Below are 27,012 nucleotides of genomic sequence, written 5' to 3' on the forward strand. Positions count from 1 at the left end.
GATCCAGAGTCAAGACTAGTGCATTTCTGTCTGTAGCAGAAATAAATGTGACACCTGTGCAAGAATCCATGGCAACTCAGGAAGCTAAGGGTTCATGGTAACTTATGATACAACAGAGCGATTTGTCAGGCTCTTTCTACTTCTAAACTCCTAAACTCCAGCTTTATCCTCATGAGATTTGAAATCTGTGCTTTCCCAAGCAATTAATCATCACTTTGTCATCTTTAAATTCAAAACCTGTGCTACATAATTTTCAGGAAAATATAATTGTGCAATTGTATTGTGCAATGCTGTCAGATCTTTGCATGAATTCCTGGAAGCCAAGCACAGAACATGACCTATCTTCATGGCAAATAATCTCATTCCACACTAATCTATCTGTCTATCTAATCCATCTCTCTTATGTCAGCTGTCATATAAACTAGACACAAGGCACATTCCTAGTTTTAGCAAAAGTTTTGATTGCCTGTATAGGCAGATATCGACTCCTATAGAAATGAAAATCACAATTTAATGACCCAAGAGGTAAATATTGACCCAAGTCTTAAAGAATAATCAATCTCAGTGCCCTCTGAGATATGAAGTCGATATACACACTGCTGTTACATATATTCTCCATGTCTTTATCAGGAATACTCAGAAATCTGCCAATGAAAAGACAAGAATTTCTAAAGAGAAGGAATTGGTTTATTTTGAACCAGTATTCACCACTGAGTAGAAAGGAGCCTCAAGATTTCATTGAGCTAGTCTTCTAGGGCTTATGTTAGAGACAGAAGAATGGGTGTAGGAAGGTAGGAAAGGATTATGGATCAATATAGAGAGAGATGAGGGAGAAATACGGGGTAAAAAATTATACATATTCTTACATAAATACATATACAAGAGGGGAGAAACAGATGGAGCAGATGAGCTTTTTCCACCAACTGTTAGGGCAAGATTTACCCTAGTACGTTTATTTCCCAGCTATACAGTAACTAAGTTTAGCTGCAGCAAGTCAGTGAGTTTAATTATCTAGGAATTGAGCATGTACATTCTTTCAGCTCCTCTGACAAACAGTAGGTTGACATACTGGAGAGGCTAAGGCACACATGCATAAAGAACCATCTCACTGCTCCTAATTAGGTGGACAATTATACATATCTCATAGTTTATATACTGCTCCTTCTTTTGGTTTCTGACCTGTCAACTTTCCTTCCTGCACCACCACTCACCTCCAGCTCTGTTTGCAGGGCTCTGGGTCTGCACATCCCCATCCCTACAGCATGCACTTTCCACACCTGAAGCATGTGAACAGTGACCGACCCAGCAACAACTGCTCCTGCTTTACTTACACCCTTGCCATCCAGCAAAGGCAGAAAGGGGAGGACAAATAGGGCAGTCTGAGAGCTACTCATTGGTGCAAACATACAACCAGCATCATCTCCAAATGAAAAAAACCAGCATCGCACAGACCCCAGAGATTCAGCCCCCTTGGGCTGTGTGCGTATTTTGCAGGGCTTACGCAGCCCCTGCACTTGAAGTAACTCTGTCTGAACCACATGCAATTATCCTGTAATGTCTCCTACCGAAGAGCTGCATTTATTGGTTCTCTTAATGACAGACATTTTTCCAGCTAGTGTTTCATCAAAGCTATCAGCAATACACAGTCATAGCTTAGGTTAACCACAGGTACCACCTAGAATTTATTCCTATGAATATCAAAGAGGATTTTATAGCTTTCGTCTTATTTCAAGGCAGAGAACCCAGCTCAATTGGGTATCAATTACCTGCCAATTTACAGAATTAACAACACACAAAAGACACAATATATTTTCTGCCCAAAATATTATTTTACGTATCAGAAACCACACAGGGATGATCAGATAGTCACATAGCTGGGCTGCCTGATCAGTAGCAGGTCTATAATTCTGCACCTCAAGAAACCTGCAGATGAGTCCTTAGTGACAGGTCTGGAATAAGACTTCTTTATTGGTAAAGGATTATCAAAGCCAAGTTCTGTAATACGGCTACTGTTTCAGGCCATGGGCTCTTTCACTGATTGTCGCCAGCTTCCGCAGCAGAAGCATCAGTGCTACTGGAAATACTTTCATTCTGTTTGCAAGTTGCATAGAGCTACATTTTAATTAAGTTTGCTGGATACTGCAGTCACTCCCAATGTTTATACTCAGTTATTCTTCATAACACTTTCCTCTGCCTCATTTTCATGCTACAGGGTAGCTTATGTCTCACCATTCAGCCAAAGCTAAGCTATGTTTTGTAGTTTGAGCACCCCATACAGAATTCTTCCTGGGATATGTCTGGGCAAACACTAAGAAAACTTGGGACTTACCAGTCCTTTTTCTCCAGCCTGTTCTTCCATATGGCTGGAACACTAATACACACAAACCAGTCAAACTCCCAAGGCTTGCACTCGCTGGGATATGACAAGACACACATGCAAATTTTTATCTATTTAATTTGCCAGCACTGATTATCCTAAAGGTAAGGATTGCTTTCTGACTTAAAAACAACCCTCCTCGTAAGTCACAGAACCAGGCACCTTTTAAAATAAAGGAAAAGCAAAATAGAAAATGGAAAGCAAGAAAATCTGTTGGAAAACAGAACATTTTTAATTTTTTTTTTTTTGTGTAAAGTCTCATTTTTTTCCTTAATAGCATTGTGATAGGACTTTGAATCTCAGAGTTTTGAGGTATACATGCCTAGGGTTTTTTCCTCACAATGAGCTACATCCTTGCAGGCAGATGTTTGTTTCTGAGCTTGATATAATGCTTTTGAATGGCAGCAAACTCTGCTCAGTGCCTCCTGGTCCCTAGGAACTTCTTTCTGTCCCCTCCAAGGGCATCCCCCTCTTCACTGCAGCTCAGACTCTCTGTACAAGCTGCAGGTTCCCTGTTGCATACTGCAACTGCATTATCAACTATGACTTCTAAACCATAGCAGTTTCCCACCACATATGCTCAAGGAGAGAGCGCAACTTCCCTCTCCCCAGCAGACCTGGCTGCTCCCAGACAAAAGGTCTCCAACAGTCCCACTTTGCTGCTCTCAGTCGAAAGGAGATCCCATGCCGCAGAGGGCTGCAATGCCACAGTGCATCCAGTTCCTTGTCTTACTAGGATTCCCAGAGCCAACAAGAGAAGTAAAAAAAAAAAAGCACTTAGGCTGTTGTCTATAGAACTTACCAATTAAAATGGCTTTGGTTTGAAAGGCTGTTAACTTTAAAGTTCTTTCCTTTTCTCCTTCAAGCAGCTTTTCTTTGCTTTGAAGAAACTGCTTGCGCATCCCCAAGATAAATGAAACTAAATCACTTCACAGAAATCATTTGGCTATCAGTGAACTTGGCTCCATGGGATCTTAGAGGTAAAAAAAAAAGAAAAAAAGGAAAAAAAAAAGGCAAAACCAGCTCTCTTCTGGAGGAGGGAAAAGGCATTTTTGAGCATGTATAAACTAAAATCAATGTACTCTTCAAAGGCAAAGAAAAATCAGTTTACCAAGTCTGACATGCAGCCTGTGAGTGAGGGAGATGATAGGATCAATAGCCTCCCTTCACTCAGCAATGATGAAAACTTGCACTGAGTGTTCAACTTTACACACCTGGATATGACAAGGACCGTTGTGTATTAAAAAAGGCCAGACAGCAAATAGTAGGGTAAAACAAGACTGATCCTACACTGCTCTGAACCAAAGGAAAAGGCTGGTGAGTAAATTCACGACTGTGAGTTGAGTTTCCACAATATTCCTTGGCCTGCAGAGTTGAATTTCAGGGCTGATGCCTTAGCCAAAAACCACATTCCCACAAGAATTCACTTAAAGAAACTCACAGACATCTTCACCTTGTCTAGGGCTTTTCTCATCAAACCCAGAGGGAATTTGGTGTCTTTGGACATTTCCTGCCTGACTGTAGCTATCATCAGCCAACCTGCCAGTCTGTGCATCCACATCTGTTCATTAACATTTGAACCTCCCTATGGTTTTTCTCCTGAGGTCTCAGAACTATCTTTTCATTCTGCTGGGCAACAAGATTGAGCAGATGGGATGGATCCCAGCCCTATCCTAGTTGCAGCTTTGAGACGAGACCCATCTCATGAATTTCTGGTACCCCCCAAACCCAGCCATTTTCTTCCCATTACCAAAGCAGCATGGAAGTTTAGACATTTTGAGGGCTGCTTCCTGTGGTTTTGTGATTGCATGGGTTGTTCCAACATGGGCTTTTGCACGGTCCATTCAGACTAAATCTTTGTGGAATTTCTCCTATCATTGCCATGAAGATAGCAATAACCTACTCGTAATATTTATCTTAGTTGGAGTACCTCAAGGATATTAAAGAGCTTTAAGGAATTCATTTTCTTATTTATATTCCAGGTGTGCAGAGATTCTGAAATTTGGAGCTGTTGGTTAGAAGATTCAGTAAGTAATAAATATCCAAGACTTTCAAAACAACTCTGTAAGATGAAAGTATAACAGCACATGATGCTTTCCAAATCACTCTAGCTCTAAAACAAGACTGTTCACGCAACTACAGTAAGCAATCCCTATAGAGTAACTCAGAAAAGATCCTGGAAGAGACTCACCAGAGGAGCCCGGCCAATGCTGCGCAGGTAATAGAGAAGACCTTTGGCATGGTAAATAGTTGGATGGAGCTGGGAACTGGGGGTCAACCACTGTCTGTTCAGATCGTCCCCACTCAACGAACAACGGTGGCTGAAATCAGAAAGCAACACATCACAAACTAGCAAAACAACAGCTGATTCCAAAGTTTCTGATTCTGGCAAGCCCTGGCACAAGGGAATGTCAATTAGAACTTAAAGGTTTTGAACATTGGGCTGGAATGAACCAACAGTCCATATTCTATTTCAAAGGTGCTTACAGTATATGAATTTTATCACTTCCTTTCCTTCCAAGGTTCACATAGTTGCAGTCCTGAAAATAAATGCAGTTTTTCCTTTACCTAAGTACGTACAAATCAAAAGACTACTTACAAACAAACAGTCTTCTGAAATGTTCTAAATTCTGTGCTATCTATGAAATTCACCCAGCTTACATAGAGCACAGGCTTCTCAAAACCTCCACAGCAAACAAGTACATCTAACTCCTACTCATTCTAATTGAAGACAGGCACTTGAATCTCTTCGACCAGTCTGAAATATGAATGCGCTTAAATGAGATGAGCTGGATATCTCATTTAAGCTTCTCCACTCACAAGAAATGCTGCTATCTAAAGCACATCAAGAAGATCTTGATGCATGCTACATCATTATGTAGAACAATTACCTAGCTTCACTGCAAAGCTGAATAAAAAGCTAAATAAGAATCCCAGATTTGCACTGAGAAAACATTTCCCTTAGTCGGCTTGAACATATTCTGTTACTCAGTGATCAGTGAAAGATTGTGTAGGGTACTTGACCGTATGGAGCAGTACATCACTGTACAATTTTGCAAAATCCAACTAATCTCCCTTGTTAGTGACTGTGTGTAGATCAGAGCCTCCTCACATTCCTCACAGGATTTGCTGTAATTTGGTTCACAATTTTCAGATCATGGTGTGCTGATAAAATTCAGGAATCAACCCTCCAGCATATGAGATATTGTGGTTGGTCCTCATCATCTCCATACTCTCCAGTTCAGCACTAGAATGCTTCTGGTGGCATTGTAAACTTGGGCTGGCTTGTGCTTCAAAAAAAAAAAAAAAAAAAAAAAAAAAAAATCCTAAGTGTTGGATGAATTTCTAGCTACAGAGTTGCATCCAGCTTTGCTGTTCTAGCCTCCTAGAACAAAATAAAGTACAAATGTATTCGCGGGGACGTGGTTTGTTGCTGTATTGGCAGAGCCTTGCACTGCAGCTAGGGTCTGTTGCATGTAGCATCTTTGGCATTATCAATGCCTTGCAAATGATGCTTGAAGAAAAAGGGTCATGAAGCAGGAATGCTTTAAAAAAAGAAGTATAAACAATGGAGAACCTGTTAAGAACGGAAGACAAAGAAATAATAAGAGTCACTAAGTATATTTCACACATTTTTAATGTAGAAAAACAAGGTCTCTAATGCCATCTTGAGGTTTCTGGCAACATCACAAGATCCATTCCAAGTTTACTCTAGTTTCACTGTTATCTGAGTTCCCTTCTTTCCTCATAATCCATAGTTCCCATGTTACTCATTCGGCAAATCAGAAAACATTAGCAATAGCTAACGCATGGGAAGTTATCAAATGCTGCTGTGATGCTTCTGCCAAAAATTCTACACGAAAACATGACAACTTCTGTTATGTTTCTTAAAGGCTCTTCAGATAAAGTTACCTTTAGGCTCACCTCTCCTGATCTTCAGGACAACAGCTGCTCAACTGAGATTAGCAGCTGTATTTCTGCCAAGAACTTGCATGCTCACACAGTTTCCTTTCAAGAGGTACAACTCCACATAAAGACTCATTGGGTTGCGTTCAGAAACTCATCTTTCCCCAATGCGACTAGTAAAAAAATAAGACCCAAACACGTCCTTGACATAAGCATCCAATGTCTTCCTGCACCATAGTTATATCAGGGAGCACAACTAATTGAAAATAACAACAGGATTTCCATTCTGAGGGAAAGAATGATAGCTGGACTTTTATTCTCATACTTCAATTTAACATTAAAAAAAAAAAAGTCTTGTTATTTCAGACCTACAGAAATATTTTTTCAACGTTGTCAGTGCTCACAAAACCCCCCCTACTCCCCCTACATTTCCTGTTGGGATTGACACTAGTTTATGTCTACTCAAACCATCCACGCATGTCCCTCTGCTAAAATGCTTTAGTACATGCTGCAAGAGTCCATCATACAAAGCCAAACATCGCGGGGGAGCAGAAACATGACAACTGAAAACTACTCCTAAAAGGATTCAGTAAATACAGAGATTAACGTCAAACCAACCCCAAGCTCAATTTTTATTTCGTTATTTCTTAGACTAAACTAAAAGCCTCTGTAAAAAATGTCCTTATTCCTTCAGAACATGTAAAGAAATCCCATGATCTATTAGAAAAGCATGTAAGAAAAACTCCTAATCAAGACTATTAACACACATTAAAGCCAAGTAGACGGTGTGACAAGGCACCGGTGTTTCCTACTGCAGAATCTGGTTCCGCTATGGCCCACGGACTGCAAAGCATTACTTATACATGAGCACAGCTTCCACACAGCATGCCAACATCTCTGCGGTTCACAGCACCCTCACTCTTCAGACAGGTTTCACTCTGTCCATAATACAATTTACCAACTCTGTTGCTCCGATACAAATTGTGACTTTTCTTAGAGGTGACCCTATGACAAGCCAATCCCCTCCCCTGCAGTTCACAGATGCTGCTGGTTGCTTAGTATTAGTTTAGTAGGTATAATTCAACTCTAAAACAATAATTTGAAAGCTCTTATTTACTGCAGGGAAGGAAGGTAACATCTCTGCATGTAGGCAAGAGCTGGGAGACAAAGTTCAGCTTTGTCCCTTCAACAATTAACATCTCTGCTCATTTAAACGACCTTTAAATATTAGCCCTTGTGACAGATGCACTTGACCCCACCTAACCAAACCAGCAGCAGTTTGGTACGGGCTCCAAAAGAGGTAAAGGCCTGAGCCGTAGCTGGGCCAAGAACTCCTCTAGGAAACCCACAAAGGAGCAGAGCAACACAGTGAAAGTTGTGGGTACAAGGAGTCTCGTGCATACATCTCCCATTGTATGCAATTTGACTACGAGCCAACCGCTTTATCCCATAAATATGACGGCCTAAGTGAGCCTCCTTTGAGCTCTCCCTGCTAGGCAGCGTGGCTGCATGGCGGTCATCTCCAGCAACGAGATCTTTTACCAACAACAGATTGTTGGATAAGCCCAATTTGAGTTCTCCCTGGAAGGCAACTGGACTGCACACCAGGCAACTCTCCCCTTGAGCAGGGACGCCTCTCAATGTTAAGAGATATTAGACGTTTAGCTTAAATAAGTTTTAAATAGAACGAATCGCTTAAAGTTATAATGTTGTGTGATTTAGTATGCTGTTTGCTTAGCTTTACTTAGCATGAGTAGTTAGATTTGCTGAAATCTTAGGGCGCAAGCCGTAAACTTTCACTTAGATTTACTGAACGCGTACCTACTTAGTCAAAACAGGGGCCTCCAGAGCCCATGTAAATCAGAAGATAAGGAGGCTTCAAGGCTACAACCAGCAACAGCACCGGCAACTCAACAAGATAACAAAAGGCCTGTCCGGAGACAGTGAAGGAATCCAATAAGGAGTGAGAAGGTGTCAGGCCAGAATCACTACTGGACCAAAAGGCACGTGGAAGATGTGTGAAGAGAGTGTGAAGAACGTGTGAGAGGCAGGTCAATAGTTAGTAAGGGTATAATTGCCCAGGGATTTCTTTGTTCGGGTTCTTCCGTCTGTTTCGGGAAACCGAGGGCTCAAACTTCGGAGCAAACTAACACTGAATGCCTGAACGGATCGCTAAGTGATTAATAGCATGCTAAACTTTGAAATTCTAACTAAGTGATATAAAGGATTGATTGTGCATATATAATTTCCTTAGCCATAAACCATTGACCAAGTCTGGGACTAAGATTGGATCCAGCTGCACCTAGACTCCTCTCTGAGAAGGAATTTAGAAAGCAAGAGGATCCGTTCTGAACCTCATGACTCAACAGGAGGTTTTCCTTACCCTTTGAATCTCTTAGATACAAGCTGTTGACCAATTCTGAGACTAAGTTTGGATCTAGCCACACCTAAGCTCCATTAGGAGTTTAGAAAGCAAGGGGGTCCATTCTGAACCTCGTGACTCAATGGGAGGGTCTCCCTTACCTTTTTGCATCTGCAATCTCCGTGCAAATAGTTCTAAATAGATTCTAACTCGATTTTCCTTTGTATGTTTCTCCCATGTAGTAAGTAATAGAGTGAACCTTGCCATCGAACTGTTAAGTCGCACTTCTACAGATTCCTTAAGGATCCTAAATCACTCTTCCATGACAGCCCTCAGCCTGGCAGCTTGTATCCACAGCTCTTAAGGAGATGCAGAACTTCAATTAAATTATGAGAGGCTGATTTTTCCCATCCCACTCCCTCCTCCCATCATACTGTTAAAGTCTGTTTACTTGTAGATACCAGCTCCCTGTCAGCCCTGTTCCCCCTTATCCCTTCCTTTCTTCTCTCTCTTTCCTAATAGCGATGACATTCACAGATAATGGTTTTGTCCGTTATGCTCTGCAACCAAGGGTGAAGGTAAAATATTAAGCTGATTTCAAGTACTGATAGCAAATAAAGGGACTGGGAAGCTGAGACTGGCTTTGAATGTTTGGCAGGATTTAATTAAATTCACTGCTCAAATCAAAGGCATTTCTTACAACACAGTTCCAAGCTATTATATTTACTTTAAATGCTTTATGTGTCTTTTCTCCTTTGCAGCATTAGCAAGACTACCTGCCACCTTGGACGGGACTAGTAGCAGCTCAAAGGAAATTATGAAAACATTTGTCAAAAAGAATTCCAGTAAGTAAAGAAAACCCCACCTCTGTGTCTCTATACAGATTACCTGTAATTCTGCTATTTATTACACATCTTCAACACAGATGCATTACCTAGATATATTCAAAACAATTAAACTGCATTTCTTGTGTTCACAAGCCTGATGCTTTTGTTATAGCCCTTCCTCCTCTTCTACCTTTATACAGCCAGGACATTCTTTGATGTGTATCAGCCTATGGGATAGCTATTAGCAGTCTCTGGGGCAGTGCATGGCTACCAAGTGGAGCACAGCAAAAAGAGATGAGACAAACACATTTGACCTTCTCCAAGCAGACAGCAGCAGTATTTCTGTACGTAGCTGCAGAATGACTCAAGAGAAACTATAGAGCTGGTGGAAGAAAAGATCCTCTGATCCTTACTAACTAAACTTTTCTAAATGGATGTGGCCAGAAAACACTGACTGTCAACAATGATATAGGCCAAAGTGTTCAGCACTTACCATTGCCCAAGGATAGAAACACTTGGGCAGTCTGTCCTTCAGATGTACTCCACTAGTACCATAGTCCCATAAGATGAATAAAACCAAAGCATTGAAGCCATCCAGTCCCTGGAGAAAATATAACTCATGTGACGGGTTCCAAGCAGAGTAAATTCACCCTTAGGTGAATTTGTTGGTGAGTGCTAGCTTCAAACATCATCATTATATGCCACCAAAAATATTTCTATTTCTATGCAATCCTCAGCTCCAAAGATGTTTAAACGCAGGTAGTCACGTAGGAGAACTACTCTATGAAAACTGGATCCCTGGCATCTGAAGTTGATACACCACAGACAGAAAGATCAGGTTGGGATTCCCCTTCTGAACCCATAGGAGGTAATTGAACTTCTAAGTGAAGCATTAGACTCTTGCTCTGAAGGCAGGGACACCTCACAGGGAGTTAATGAGAAAGAGGCTAAAGAACAGACTTGTTCGGTTTAAGACAGAATTGTATTTTAAATCTGTTTGCACTTTTAAGACCTTGCTTTTAATCTTGTACCTCAAAGCCTGACATTAAGTTTTACTAAAGATGTGTTTTCTTTGTTGTCTTACCCTTAAGCCTGCTTGGTTTTGAGGGCAAGGTAATCTCATACTGCACTAAACTGCACCAAATTCTGCATGAGCTATATGTATGGATGGAGAGATGCTACCTGGTCCTAACCTAAGGCTTGATAAGCTCAACCTTTTAGCTGATTGCAATAATCCTGGATCAGTGTCCTGCACAGGTACAAAAATGGGACAGGTGGGGGAAGAGAGAGGAAAAAGATAGATACACAGGAAAAACAAAACAAAAAGGAACAGGAGGTGCAGAGTAAAGAGATTGGTGGGTAAATATAATGCACAAGATATTAAACAAGAAAGAAAACAAGAAATGGAGAGAGAGAAAATTCACTTTTTAAAGAAAAGGTGTTGCTGTGCTTGGAAGATAAAATGATTCAAAGTCTCCTGTCCATTACAGATAAATGGAAAGACAGGGCCCATCATATTGAATGAATGTCAGGACTGATAATAACAGCACCTGGGGCACAGGGAACTATAAAATCTAAAGGGATGCATTGTGTTTGATATGTAGAGAGCAGCATCACCATTCACTGTGCATCTTAAAAGCAGACAGCAGTACTAGCGTCAGATAAGAATATCTATATAAAAGGAAGTAGGCACAAGTCAACATCAGGATGCTGTTGAGCAGCACTAGGCAGCCTCAACCAGACACAGCATGCTGGACTTTATAAATAACTACTGCCTAGGATGGAAGCAGGAATATTTGCATTAAGGCATTTTGGTCTTGCCATTCAGAAAACTCAGAGCAACCTGGAGGAAAAAAAGGAGGGAGGGAGGAATCCTTCATTTCTCTTGATTTTAAATCTTTTCAGAGAGCAAGACTCAGTGATGTGAGGAAGAAGCAGCACCAGCAAAGCCCTCCCTCATAATTTAAAGGAAGGTGTCAGAAATAAAACCATTATTTTCTGTCTTTGACTCTGGCTTTGTTCAAGGCCATGTGCTGAAGCTATAATGACTATATTCATCATGTGTCCATTCCAGATACGCTCATCCAATGCCATCCACGCATTGCGTCATGGTATTGCCCTGTGATGCCAATGATCATTGCAGAAACAGAATATCACCAGAACAATGTAAATATTGGAGGCTTTACACTGAGAGTAATCCAATGAAACAGTATGTTTATGTGATTGTATTGGGTTTGCATGGCAAGGTTTTGGTAGCAGGGGGGCTACTGGGGTGGCTTCTGTGAGAAGCTGCTAGAAGCTTCCCCTCTGTCTGATAGCGCCAATGCCAGCCAGGTTCAAGACAGACCTGCTGCTGGCCAAGGCCGAGCCCATCAGTGATGGTGGTAGCGCCTCTGGGATAACAGATTTAAGAAAGGGGGGAAAGTTGCTGCACAGCAGCAATTGCAGCCGGAGAGAGGAGTGAGAATATGTGAGAGAAACAACTCTGCAGACACCAAGCTCAGTGAAGAAGGAGGGGGAGGAGGTGCTCCAGGCGCCAGAGCAGAGATTCCCCTGCAGCCCGTGGTGAAGACCATGGTGAGGCAGGCTGTCCCCCTGCAGCCCATGGAGGTCCACGGTGGAACAGATATCCACCTGCAGCCTGTGGAGGACCCCACTCCAGAGCAGGTGGAGGCCCGAAGGAGGCTGTGACCCCGTGGGAAGCCCGCACTGGAGCAGGCTCCTGGCAGGACCTGCGGCCCCGTGGAGAGAGGAGCCCAGGCTGGAGCAGGTTTGCTGGCAGGGCTTGTGACCCCGTGGGGGACCCACGCTGGAGCAGTCTGTTCCTGAAGGACTGCACCCCGTGGAAGGGACCCACGCTGGAGCAGTTCGTGAAAAACTGTCTCCCATGGGAGGGACCCCACGCTGGAGCAGGGGAAGAGTGTGAGGAGTCCTCCCCCTGAGGAGGAAGGAGCGGCAGAGACAACATGTGATGAATTGACCGCAACTCCCGTTCCCCATCCCCCTGCGCTGCTGCGGGGAGGAGGTAGAGAAAATTGGGAGTGAAGTTGAGCCTGGGAAGAAGGGAGGGGTGTGGGGAAGCTGTTTTTTAAGATTTGGTTTTATTTCTCATTATCCTACTCTGATTTGACTGGTAATAAATTAAACTAATTTCCCCAAGTCAAGTCTGTTTTGCCCGTGATGGTAATTGCTGAGTGATCTCCCTGTCCTTATCTCGACCCACAAGCCTTTCATTATATTCTCTCTCCCCTGTCCAGTTGAGGAGGGGGAGTGATAGAGCAGCTTTGGTGGGCACCTGGCATCCAGCCAGGGTCAACCCACCAGAGTGATGTAAAACAGTCTGGACTTTAAATGTTTGGATATTTTTCAGAAGCTTCAGAATGACAACTAACTAGTCTTCCATCCTCTGAAACTTCTGTGTCTTAACGGCATAAGAGGAAATACAAAGTGCTGAGGACCTCTTTGTAGAGCGCTCCATGTAATCTATTTCATTTTATAGCAGACATATACAGACTTGCACTACAGCACTCTACAGCCGGCACCAAAGATGGGGGATTAGAGGACAGGGTATTTTTCCTACTGTGCTCTGGACTGCACCATTCATTTCATGGTGGAATATCTTTCCCACCATGAAAGTGGGCCACTTAAAGCTCCCTCTGGGACATCTCACTTTTGCATCTTGGCAAGCCCCAGGGTTTCCCTGCAGTGAGGTGATCCCTTCACCTGGTTTCACCTGGTTACTCCAAGGAGTGAAGAAGCTGATGCTCCTCCTTTGTTCAGGGTGTGAAGTTATTAGATTTTCCCTTGTTTACAGTGAAATACAGGTGAATAGCTGCAAGGCATATACACAGACACTGATGAATGAAACAGTTCCCATCAGCATTACTGCAGCTAACAATTAATTTCTGATCATTCACTCTTTCCTTCTGACTGCAAGCAGTATGAATGCTAAAATGCCTGTATAGAACCAGGCTCAAGAACAGTTTTGCCTTCCCAACATAACCAAAGCAGCTGGGCTTTCAGGAGCTACAATCCCTATTCCATATCTCTTTTTCTTCAAGTGTGCATTTCATTCCTAAATTATATTTACACACACCCCCTCCCCACTTCCTTATGACCTACTGCAATGCTAATTGCCCTCAAGCCTCATTTGCACCACACCTGCTTTCATCATGAGTAAAGGCCACATTTCGTATTAGAGCACCAAGGTAGGCACGCACTGTTTAACTAGATGATGAAAACCAAAGCCAGAAAGTCAACTTCTCCTAAGAGATCCCCATAAAGTACCAAGCAATGGTGATTTTTCAATTGCACTGTGAACTCCTACTGCCTAGTTTATTTTATCTCTAGGCCTTTAAGAGGAAGTTTTTTTACGACCTCGCTTTTTTTATTGCACCTTACACACACCCCCCATGCCAAACTTATCTCCTGAATGACACTTGTGCTAACTGGATGCCAACCAATTTAAGGATGCCATTGAAAGGATCCTTCTTATTTCGGACTGTGGCTGCTATACGACTCTTCCCTCCCAGCGCTGACTAATGAATCCATGATGCATAATGCTTCCTCTCAGGCAAATGCTATCCTGAAGTATCACTCTGCCAGCTTCTTCTTGTCTCCCTACAGCTGAGCACTGATACTAATTAGCGTAATGAGCCTTCACTGTTTCACTTGCTACATCTGACTGATTTTGTCACAATGGACAATCCTTGCTTCCCAAGATAAACGATGCAGTCTGTGCTCTTCCTGTTCGGTGCATGTAACTGTGTCTCTATCCTTGCTCAGCTGCCTCTGTTATAAGCATTCCTTTTCTCTCTGTGGACACATTTCATTAAGTCACATTTCGTCATAAACCAGTTAGAGAGATAGAATGAGATCTGCTTCACCCCAGCTAATGCTGTCAATGTCATAATCAAATAAGACAAGAAGTTCACATGATCTACTGAAAAGGTGAGTTAACAGCCTTGTCACAGATAAGCTAACCTCCCTCCCAGTTCCACATCAAAGGATGCCCATCAGATTTCTATTTCTTCTACTTGTAAGAACAGTAACTATTAAACACCAGATAATTCATTCACCTGCAGTTGCCCACGCTTTGCACCGTCATTTATGAGAAAAATGCAAGTAATAATGCTTTGTACTATTTTATGAAGGAACAAATAAGGATTCAAGGAGCAAATAAAAACTGGGTTCTCAGTTTCTTGACACTGTCCATGAGATGGGGTCATCTCAAGAGTCTCTTCTCAGGATCTTCAAATACTTTATATATCATTGATTAAAAAAAAAGCTTTAAAACAGCATTTTTAGTCACTGATTTTGGATGGAAAAGTCAATTTTCAGCTCAGGAATTTTCTTATAACAAGTATCTACTTTCTGCAGGAAGTGTTGACTTTTCCTCACCAATCAAACACCCTACTCCCCTCAAAACTTTGACTTTTCAGTCAAAACTCCAAATTGTATCATCCAAAACATCAGAACTGTTTAAGAGAGATGTCTCAGTATATGCTAGAAAACATGCATCTGAGGTTTCTTAGGCACCCATTCCTCTCTGTCAGAGGGTCTCTTTGGCTGGGCCACATGTCCCCCAATGCAACATCAAGACTCCATGACAGCAATTCAGTAAGATGCAGAATTATGATGCAACATGGGAGTTGTAGTTTGGCTGGGGGAGCCAGGACAACAGGGCAGCCAAACAACTCCCAAATGGCACCACGATGACACTTCCAAATAGAAACACTGTTTTTAAATGGGAAGATTTGGCTGCAGTTTTGACTATCCATTATTCATAGAAAAGCTTAAGCTTTCCATAGCAGGAAAACACACATTTTCCTAAACAGCCCCCACTTAAATCCTCCTACAAGCAATGTCAGCAAATCTTAATTTTGCAGGCAGGGATATTGAGAAGTGAAGCCACTCATGCAACAAAGCAGTAAATCAGTGAAAAACTAGGACTAGAACTTGAGATTTGATGAAAGCATATCAAATTAACTAAAATTTACTTTTAAATTAATGTCCTTTAGCCTGTTTCTAATTTCTGTATTCTGACGTTCTTACTTTAAATGTGGCTTATATCCATATAGCTGAAGAGGATTCTTAACTGACTTAAGCTAATTGCTCACATATGGGTTGCATCAAATTAACGGAGTTGATTTAAAAATCTGTGAGTTAAATCAGTGCAATCTCTGCATATAAATGAGTACTAAGAATTGCAATTTGCAGATGATTGTTCTAAAACTTAAACCAAAATAAATAATGCAGAAGGGCAAAGTGTAGCATCATAGATTAACAGCGAGAATCACAAGCAGAGGGGTGTGTAGAGGCGGGGGGGAGGGGGGTGGGAGAAGAAAAAAAAGAATGTGCAGCACTGACTTCAGATTTCTGTTAGCTTTTCCTAGAATCCTTACTTAGCCGAGTAGTCCAGGAGGTAGTACTCCTTCTTGGTGTCCTCTATTCCTGTGGAACTGAAGAGGTAACTAGAATGGAAGGAAAAACTCTCAGAGCAGTTGCTGTGAATCACAAAGTTCAGATTCCGCCAAATATTTTGCTAATAAATTACACAATAATTGGACTAATACAACATTACTGCCAGTAAAGAACCCTTGTACTTGTTTTTTAACAATGAGACAAGCCCTGCACAAGGAACTTGCTGCAAGATACAGTTCCTTCATGGACCATCACTAGATCACCCTGGCCTAACCCTGTCCAACATCACCTATAAGGTTTTGTCTTGTTTCTAATGTCCAGGATTCATGGACTAGGCGTTGATTAGGGCATCGTCCCCCTATCCCAGAAGACAACTCTGCTTGGAAACCTGGAGTCCCTTTCCAGTCTGGGGTCTGCAAAGCTTTGTACGGGAATTTGACTTGTTTCAGCAAGCTAACACGTCACAGCAAAGCAGGACAGTGACCTGCCAGCTGGCAATGAAGACAGAAAAAAGGAGAAAAGAGAGAAAGAGGCCAAGAAGAAGAAAGAGACAAAGGTGAGGAAGATTGAAGTTACTCCTCCCAAGCTGAGGTGCATTATGTCCTGATTCTCCATCACCTCAGCCATCTTCCTCAATAAAAACAAGCAGCAGGGATAAGTCTCTGCGAGTCACACCTGCATGACAATGATGTGGTGGTATTCCAAAATAAGATGCTTTTGAACATATATATTTTCAGCCCTGTAGGAGGCTGGAAGGTTGTTTTGCCAAACTTGTTCTGTTGTTTTCTGAAGAGAGGTTAATAATAAACTTAAAAAAAAAAAAATTAAAACTTGGCTGCTCTAGATTAGGCAGAGTTGGTTGTCCCTCTGTAATGCTGAGCAGGCGCACGTATTCATCGTTCAGTATTAATTCCCATTGCTCAAAAAAGATGCTGTTTTTCTTCTCTAAAAAAAGAACTGGCACAGGGTAGGTTTATTCGGTCACCACGTTTCTCAGCTCAGCACAGAAGCACAAAAAAGGGACCTCACTGTACAGGAGGCTGTGATGTGATTTATAGTGGAACTGGCGACAGGCTGACACACACAAAGACACGCTATACTTCCTCCATTAGTAAATTATAGCTCTGACAAAGCAGCATTAACTAAAATATGCTGAGTGGTAGCTTACAAAATAACACAAAACCAAGTACATAGCTTGCCAACTCCTTTCCTTTGCAAGGCAGGCACGAGCTAGCTAAGGAAAGTAACACTAGATTGTGTTAGTTGCTCATGCTAGAAGGTTTGCCTCTTTTTCCCCATCTCTCCCCTCCCCCCCCCCGTTTTCTTCCCAGCCTTGTTGTAAACCCAATATGATTGTGAAGATATTACTGCTAATATCTACAACATCACTGGAAATTCCCACTATAGTGGGCTACAGTGTTATGGGACTTGACCTGTACTAACTTCACAGGCTACTTACATGGCAAATATAATCTCTCTACAATAAAGTAATATTTCCTCACAGGTTACTCAGCAATGATACATATGAATCCAGGCTTGTTATATTTCTCCATTCTGACATGGGATTTCTAACTCTGCCTATGAATTCCACTTAGGAGTCAGGAGTTCCTATAAAACTCTGTTTGCTTTCTTTGAAATAAATGTTCCCTTCTGTGGAGATGAACAATATTTACGGATCAGACCTGTTTGCAATACAGCTTCCAAGTCAAAACAGAAACAAAAAAAACCCCACAACAACACACCACCACCACCACAAAACAAAACCAAAAACAACCCCCCCAAAAACCCCAACAAAACCACCTTCTCTTATTTTCTTGTTATACCTTCCACCTGACTTTGAAGGGATGTGGCTATTTTCTATTTAACTAGACATACATTCCTGTATTCTTTCTTTGCCAGCACATGGTATCTTCCTCATAGATGTTCTACCCCTACGGAATACTTCTCTCCAGTGCTGTGAACTCTTGCCTAACACTTTGCATGACTCCCTCATGTATTCAGGGAGACCATTAAGGCTTTGGAAGACTTAGCAATGAGTTAGAAATACCGTCACTACCAGTAACTGGAGATCGCTTTATGCAATAGCTAGCAAGTGATGCATAGCAAATAGTTTGATAAGTCATTCCAGTTACTTAAAAAAAAAAAAAAAAAAAAAATCCCAAAACGCCACTCACTCTTTTGTGGACCCTCCTGCTCACAAATGCGTGTACCATCTCCCCTACTACATCCTTTCTGTAAGAGTCTCAGGTAAAGAGGACAAGAAAGATTGAATTCTTCCAGTGCCCACGCCAGAGAAACTATGTGTCTTAGGACTGCCACACAAATGATGAATTTGAATTGTCCCTGTATGAAACCTCGCAACTACTACCAAGGCCACATCCAGCCTGCAGACAACAAAGTTTTACCAATAAAGCATCTGTTCGCCAGGATAGGCATGTCAAACAATAATTATTTAATAATGATAAAGCCGGGGGAGACAAAGAGATAACAGTTCTGCATCCTGCAATTCTCAGCAAAACAAATTCAGTCCGCTGCTAGCATGAAGCTAATCCTCAGGCAACAGCCACTCTAGTGTTGCTAGAAGGGCATTTGGGGGACTGATCTGCCAGTGAGTAGAGCAAGCAGTCACAGAGAAGGAAAGCAGTTTGGGGTTATGTCTGTAGATGCACTAAGCTCTCTTTCATTTGTTTACTTTCCCCCATGCACATGCACTATGAGCCTTCAAACCTCAGCTGAATGCTAATTCTGATACTAAAAAACTAAACCAAATTGCACTTACATAACTGTTCATCCAAGCACAGTGTCTCTGGGCACTTCACAACAGTAAAGTTAAACGAAGCATTCAACACACACTTATTAAAATAAAGTATCCACTAGAGAAACCTGATGGGCTTGCAGAGCTCTGCAAAACATTCAGAAAAAATTAAAAATATACACATATAACAAGCAGTAACAGATAGAATTACCGTAAAACCAAAAAAACGAACCAAATTCTCCAGAAAGCTCACAAACCCTAGCAAGACTTGCACAAAGGTTTAAGAGAGTTCATTTAAGTGCTAAGTAAAGCTGGCACTGAAAATTCAGGGTGCATAGAGAGATTTAAGATTCCTAAGAGGTGCCATCAGAATCTCAGGGGAGCTGAAAGACTTGCAATAGATACCATGCTGAACACACTAACTGTAGAAGTCTTGCTGGAAGTTTCTAGTAAAGAAAAACTAGGGCACTAGATAGGAACAAATGTATGAAAGTGGTTCATATATACTTGTGTGAGCAAAAAATCTAAGCTGTTTTTGCATAGCAATTGACAAATTTTAATTGGGGACTAGTACGATCAAAAAATTCCCTCTTGAAACAGATTTGTAAAGTGAAGTTACTTGAATACTGAAATAAATGACCTGATTTTTCAAAATATGGAGCTACTCATCACTGCCTATTGAAGTTCAACAGAGTTGCAAGCACTCAGCATCTTCCAAACTCAGGAAATTCTTAACTAGCTTCCTAAAGCAAAATTGGATTGGGGCAACTAATTTATGGTCCTTACTGTTCATTTTTAACTCTGTTCTTAAATTGAGCCAGGAAGCTTGAAGCATCAGAAGATATCAGCAATATTCCAGAATGAAGGATACAGTGCTTTGTCCAAACATTTGGGGCTTTTTCCCCTTAGCTCTTCCCTGCCCCCACCTCCACACACTTATTTTTAATGTAATATAATAGAAGAATAATCTCTTAAAGGGGAACGAATTGTGAATATTTTGGGATTTATAGGTAAGCGTGAAGACACCCATGAAGAAAATCAACGATCAGCATCCCATCTTAGTAGCAAAATGTTTAAAAATCTTTCAGATAAGTGGCACTGTCCTTTTTCAGTGAGTTAAGAATATCAGGTCCTGATAAAAAGTTGAAATATTTCATAGGAAAATAGGTGACAAAGTACCAGGCTGACAGAGTCCCTTATTTAGACATGAAAAAAGGAAAAAAGAAGAGCGCTCTAATACAACCTCTCAATCACTTATTGTAAGACATATAGAAGGGTAATTTACAGCTATAGCTCTTCTACTTAGAACGCCCATGGGTAAAAATTGACACAGTGCCATTGAAAGCAATTTATATCTACTGGCTGATCTAACTCAGCACACTCAGATACTAACCAAAGAATAGGACCGTGTTGTCTATCTTTACAGAAATCAACAACTGAGGGCTACAGTTTTTCTCTGTCTAAATAGCAAACTCTCTTTGACCTCCTCATGGGGAAAGAAGATTTCGCATATCTATATAAAAGAGCTGAACACATTCTAACTGTTAATACACATTCAGACTCAATAGGTGGATGACAGCACTGAGGTACTGCAAAGCCCATCATATAGGGCACTATAACATTTGCCTCTAAGGAGAAACTACGTTAAGCTCCACCTTTGAACCAAGAGGTTTTCAAAACTGTTTTCTGAAGAGAAGAACAATATTCTGTCACTGCTGAGAAACAACCCTAGATGTAACTTCAAGACATTGTTTTCAGTGGACAGGTACCTATAGTGTCTCTCTCAGTAGAATGACATGGAAAGAAAGCACAGAGGAATAAAACGTTCTCTATTCCAACATGGATCTGAAAGAGAAACAAGCACGGTGCTTGCTTAGAATCCTAACAAAAGGCAGGAGGGCTAACAAGTCTCTAGAATATTTCTGATGATACCTGATAGTGGTTTTCCTTTTTTAATTTTCTTCAGGACTCCTTGTGCTTTGAGCTATCCTACCACTCACAGACTCAAGAGAGATTAAAGACTCAGCTGCATAACATTTAGTCAATATAGATAAGCTGACAGAAATATCCCCTGCAAAAACCAATGTGCAAATTCAAGTAGGCCATTCTGATCAGCTGGAATAAAGGTTGCACAAGGTTGCCAATTATTTTGACCAAGACTGTAATAACACTGAGGAATAAAGAATGGCATAGGAAAGACCTTAAGATCTAAATTGTCTTCTTCCTACATATAGGCAACATAGTTCAGTTGTCTCAGTTTGTATTTAGGTAAATTAGTGCTTTCTCAGCTTGATGGCTTCTCTTATCTTTTTGGAATATTTATAAGCAAGTGAAGCCACTTGCTGCCTACAGGATAGGACCTAGCTAAAACTTCAACCAAATAGTCTTCTACCCTTCTTGACCAGCTTCATTCCAATAACGTTGTGTAATTAATAATGCTATATAGTGCTGTAAAATGCTTAATAGTTGTAATTTTTGTTAAGACATAACAATGTTTACAACCACCCTCCAAAAAAAGTCAGAGAGAAATATACAGCGTTTTCCAGAAAGCTGATAAAGTTTTTGTTCTGATTTTCTGGCCAGCTGGCAAGTTTGATCACCAAAAATTGCCAGTGAGTTAGGCAAAGAAGTATACCAAACCAGTCATACTTGTTGCCATTTTTGGATGTTCAAGATAAAGATCTACCTTTTTTAAAAAAAATTAATTATCCCAACCCTCCCCCAGAGTATGACAAATGTACTTTTAATGTGAAATCTCCATTTCAATAGGACCATCTTTTTTCAAACAAACACTCAGACTTTTCAAACAATTATATTATCATTAAATTAAGCCCAAAATGCTTCTTTAAGGTATTACTGCCACCACTGTATAGATGGGTAAAGTAACTACAAAACAGTTTAATGACTTGTCTGAGATCGCATGGTAAACATTTGAGGGAAGTGGAAAAATGATGATTCAAAGAGAGCAAAACATTCATAATATTTTTTTTTTTTTTTTTTTTTAAGCTGTTCACAGCCGGGAAAGCAATTACTTAGCGGTCCTCAAAGGTTGATGCCATGAAGGATGCTTATCTCTATTCCTGAGCACGGAAAATTACCAGTGACAGAGAGCAAAAAGGGATTGCAACCAGGAAGAGAAAAAAAGGAAGAATTAGGTCTATAGAGCTCATTTCTCTTCAGCTCACAAGGCAAATTTGTTGGCCTGAAAAGCACGCTTACTGAATTGCAGCATTGAATGTATTTCTCATGGTGTGACTCCACAGCTGCAAAATCCCAGCTGCAATTAGGTAACTGTAGGGCTGGATGTTTTATCATTTTTATACATGCAGGCACTCCAGCGGTGGCTGTGGCAGGCTGCAGCTGGCCTGCCATCAGCCCCCAGCTGCTGCCTAGCAGAAAGGCAGTAACTGCAATTGTGTGTAAACATTAGTAAAACACAAATTTTGCAGGTGTTGAAATGGGTTGAAATTGCTTAGCATGGTTTCAGTCTAGCACTTCCTAGCTCAGTCAGGTGAATAAGACTTGCTTGGAAGAAATCACAGAACGTGGTTTTACACCATCATACAGGGAGAAGTGATTAGGTGACCTCCTAAGCATTAAGTCTTCAAACAGCCAAAAAATCATTGAATCTCAAAGTAGAAGCATTTTAGAGGAAATATAAAACCCTCACGATCCCAGTTGTGAGCCATTCTCCACTGATTAAAGATTAGGATGGTGCCTTTTCCTCACATTTGTCTGTGAGGAAGATTCTCATGTCTTCTGTAGCATACAGTATTGGTTGCTGTCCAAAAGAAACACTTCATTGAATGTTCACAGATGCTAAAGACGAATTAACAGCACGGTTGTTTACATCCAAAACCACAAACTCATGTCTTCCTCAATATTAAAGTTACACTCTAGATGCTCCGTGTTGGTGAATACTTCTGAATACACCCTCTGGGGGGTACAAGCACAGCTCTCGTTCAGGGGGTATAAGTCTGAGACAATTCCATCAGAAGACATCGACAAAGTTAAAAGGACTTACTTGGTGCTTAACATACATTCGAACCATTGTATATTTGATAGTTTTGTTTCACCTGTGGCATCTGGCTATCCCATCTTTCCCTTCTTTGATCTCCCAGTCAATCCCATTTGATGTTTAGATGCATTCATACCAGTAATAGATCTGTTCCATGAACTCACAATGAATATCATTTAACCTCCAATTACTTATCTCTCATGCTAACTCCCATCAGCTGCAAAGTCTCTCTTGACCAACAAGTTCAGGAGTTGTACAGAAAAGTAAACAATATTTTAAACAGCATAGAAATATTCCACTGTAGAGAAGAACAAGGTATTGAGACTCAAAATTAATCTCATGGGCAACAGCAAACGAACACAGCATATATCCCCACTGCAGTGTTTCCGTTTGAGCTTGCAATGCTGCCCAGGAATTTCACATTTCATTCTTGTGTAGAGAAGACCATCTCTCCACCACCCCAAGAATTAAGCAAGCCTTAAAAAACAAACAAGTAAATAAATAATGTCGAAAGCTGTCACAACAAAGACAAGACAAAAAAGTCTACCAACCTGCCTCTGCAAATAAGCCTCCTTTCTTTCAGTTTGTTCCAAGTGTAAAGCTCCATTAGAAGAACAGTCTGCTCTGTGATAAGCTGTTGTCCAAGTAACTTAAAGACATTAGCTAGGCCAAGATGCCTTTTCTGGATAAAGATGAGAGTATGCGAGGAGTTGCAGGCTCCCTTCCTGCCTCTTACAGGTCTGTCGCTTCACCTGTCTCTCAGTAAAGCAGCGAGGAAGAGTTCCACTTGGAAAGAGTTTTAATGTTATCTCACACTGTTGGCACACGCAATACAAGACGTATTGCCTACTGCTGCAACAGTTGGAAGAAGAATGCCAAGCCCCGTCATTATGAGCAGACTGTTTATCATTGACACCAAGGAGCTGCTCGAATGGGAGGACTCGGGCCAAGCGCTGCCAAAAGTGGATGTTTGGCCTGGCAAGGAGAAGATAATATGATGCCACAGGGCTGCCCTAACTTACGCTACTGGCACTACCCTTTGGGTAGAGCTCACTATCTTGAATTGGCAGAAAGAAATCGGAGTTCAGCCCCGCTCTCCCCAGATGCCTTTCAGTCTGTCACAAAGAACAACCAATATGGATACTGAAAGGAAATAGGTGATCTTTTTTCCATGCTAGGGTGATCCTCCGATATACAGTTTAAATTTTCTCTTTGCAAGAGGAAGAGTACAAGCAGGAATTAACCTAATTTAAAGATCTCTGCTGTTGGCCTACAAACGGAACAGGATGAGTCAGTAGTCAGTGACTGATTTGCTGTCACCATTTATTCCAAGATCTCTGTTTACTCTAATAAATCCTCATGCTATTGCCTCACTCCAGAGGACAAATAATCACCAGGTCTTACTCATCTAACAGGGTCAGTAAGATACATGCACAAAGCCACTCAGCCTCACAGACAGCGACAGCTTTGGGCTTTCATGGTGTTCCTTCACAGCTACTTCTGTTCATCCTATGGGGTCCTCCAGGGATGATTTGTCATGTCCGTAGCAAGGGGTCCATAGCAAGTTGCCGAACAGTTTCTCACATAATTCAGAGACAGGTTACATCATTGTTTCAACTGGAGTGCCTCAGGGGGTCTCCTCTTTCTTGCTCTTCCCTTTGCCAACTTCCACTCACATCTACCATCTCAGCAGGGATGTTATTTGAAGCAACGACAATGCTTTGGAACATGTTTCAAGGTAAATTAGTTTGCAGCCATCACAAATTCTGCTATAAATTATACTTATACATCACAAAAAATCTCCAGGATAGAAAATTTTTAAAGACAGTGGAGGCTCAACAAAGATCCCAGTGTTTATTATTGACATGAGCTCTCCCTTAAGAAGCAGAAGGAATCTTGCCGCAGCAGCAGTTTGGGAGATGCTACTTGAACAAAGTAACAACAGGCATCAGTTCAGTCAAATTGTATTTCTTACAGGTTAGTAAATCCTCCTGAAGCAGAAGTGTCAAGAATAAACCTTAGGACAAATGGATGGACATATTTTTTTATTTCTATATGTGTAAAGTAACTTGAGAGCCTTGAAGGAAAGAACCACTTCCCTGGGTACCCCGATTCAGTGAGCTGAGTTGAGGTTCATTCCAAAACACGTTTCCCATCATTGCAAAGGGACATTTGAGTCGACTATATTCTTAAAGTACTATTTACATCCACTTCTCAGGATTTCATCAAATGCAAAGTGACTACGCTGATTGAATGAACACAGCCCCTTAATCGCATTCAGAGAAGAGAGCTGCTTGAATTTTATTTATTTATTTACTTACTGATTTATTATTATTATTTAGCTGTCTGCTTGCAACTGCAAATATGCCTTTGCTGCTCCATTTACCTGATCGCTTATCTATGTTTCAAACTCAGCCCAGAATGTCCACACAGGAAATATCTATGCAACATTTGGAGAAGCTGTGCCTTGCATTCATGGCTGAGATTGCGGGTTACATGTTTAATGAATACCTATCCAGGTTTCCTGCACAGTAAATATATATTCTCTAAGAGACTGTGTGTGCACATATGCACATCAGGTCCTAGGAAGAGTTGCAATGGCAAGGAAGCTTCAGTACATATCTTCCTCTTGCTCTTCCCAAAGGAAATGGAGTTTCCTTGCCATCGCAATCCTAACATACAGTGTTTGCTACTTGTTGGCAGAGATGCAAACTGCATTTCCTCTGCCAGCAGATGTTTAAGCCAGATGTTTCACTGCCAGATGCTGATTGGTTGACAGATAAAGTTGACAGTTTGTTCTTAAGACAGGGGGATAAAAAAGAAAACAGGAGCAATTTACACCGCACAATTGGGTTATGCTTCCAGTTACACTGTCAGACTGCAAAGTAACTTCACTTACTGCAGCAGAGCAATTGTGAATCTACAGTGGGGTGTAGGAAAACAGAATCCAACCATAAGCCAAGGTACCTATGTTGACCAGTTTGCCCTTCAAGCTAAAGGCTGCAGAAATGCTTCACACAATGCTACTCAGAAGACCATCTAGACATCTATTTACCATTTCCTGAAAAAGAGGAAACAAGAAAACTAATCAAATCACTGTTTTCCTATTTTGTATGACTAGCCAGCAGAATACACGTTTTCAGGACGTTTATATGCTCGGATTCTAATGCCAAAGATATCACTGTTAGCATTCAGTGTATTATGCTACACATTAAAAAAAGGTAATTTGTATTAATAACAGGAACACATGAAAATAAACTCTTTAGAACAAAGTCCTAAGGATTCTTATTCCTTCCGTTCTTGGGCATAAGGTTACCTCAGCAAACAGAACAAAAAGAAAGCCTTTCCTTACCACCCATTGCCATTATAATGGCATGCTCAGAACTCAGTATTGACACTTGGTGTCACCTATTGAATATGATGATGACAAATGTCAGGTTTTTGTCCTGTTGGACCAGGATTGCCACATGATACCTGTCAATTCTTTACTATGCTTTTCTACCTTCCTTTTAAGTTCTATTACATTTTATGGTATGAAAGAAAAGATGCTTTCTTTCTATCGACTATAAACATGTTCATAACACTTCAAAGTTGCAGTGGTGAAATGGTTGCAAATGGTGAAAAACATTGCTCAAAAAGAGGAAAAATGAGAACCCTTCTCTTTAGTGGTTGATCCATCAATGACCTTCATATACCTAGATGCACCACAGATACGTCACAGATCATTCTAAGTAAATAAGATGATCTTCCTCTCAAATGTACCCACTAGCAAGCCTGTGGCAGAATATCAAAGAAAAATCCAGAAATTATATATGAACACATCTTTTCTTTTCCCTACTGGACATCTTTTTCACCTCCAGGTATGACAGTATACAAAAGCAACTCCCTTCCGAAATCCCTACTGGAAGCAACAGGAACACTACGTTACAATCAGCTCCACACAGACAAATGTTTTATTCATACCACACAACTAAAAAAAGCATGTACTAGTAGTTAATTTTATCTAAATAAAAAACACAATGTGGCTTTTAAATGATTTCAAGTTCTTTTCCTACCCTGCTGAGGTATATTTTACCTATTTGGGATGAGTGGCATTAAATGCAGATACTGAGAGTGAAACCCCAGAGATGTTTACAGTAAGTCAGGGAATCCAGGGGCCCTTCCATGTATCCCGCAGATAAATGGATTATTACTAACATGATTTTTAAAACACGTGATCAAACCCAATCCCACTTCACTTAGCCAAATGAATTTCAAGGAGGAGAAACAGAGAAATCTGCTGCAATTTTCAAGGTTGATAGTTGCTCTTCTCTTCTAATTCTTCCCCACCACCACCACCTGTTT

The 27,012-nt window shown here is 41.0% G+C and overlaps 1 protein-coding gene across 1 annotated transcript in view; it reads right to left on the reverse strand.

Moving 5' to 3' along the window:
- AGBL1 (AGBL carboxypeptidase 1) overlaps window positions 1–27,012 on the reverse strand; it is a 278,022-nt gene that overhangs the window by 132,223 nt on the left and 118,787 nt on the right. The window contains exon 19 of the mRNA XM_050903524.1: window positions 4,569–4,698. Within this exon, the coding sequence (XP_050759481.1) occupies window positions 4,569–4,698 (130 nt within the window). The remainder of the gene's footprint in view (window positions 1–4,568; window positions 4,699–27,012) is intronic.

Source organism: Gymnogyps californianus, chromosome 11 (genome assembly GCF_018139145.2).
Source record: "Gymnogyps californianus isolate 813 chromosome 11, ASM1813914v2, whole genome shotgun sequence".
Classification (NCBI taxonomy): domain Eukaryota; kingdom Metazoa; phylum Chordata; class Aves; order Accipitriformes; family Cathartidae; genus Gymnogyps; species Gymnogyps californianus.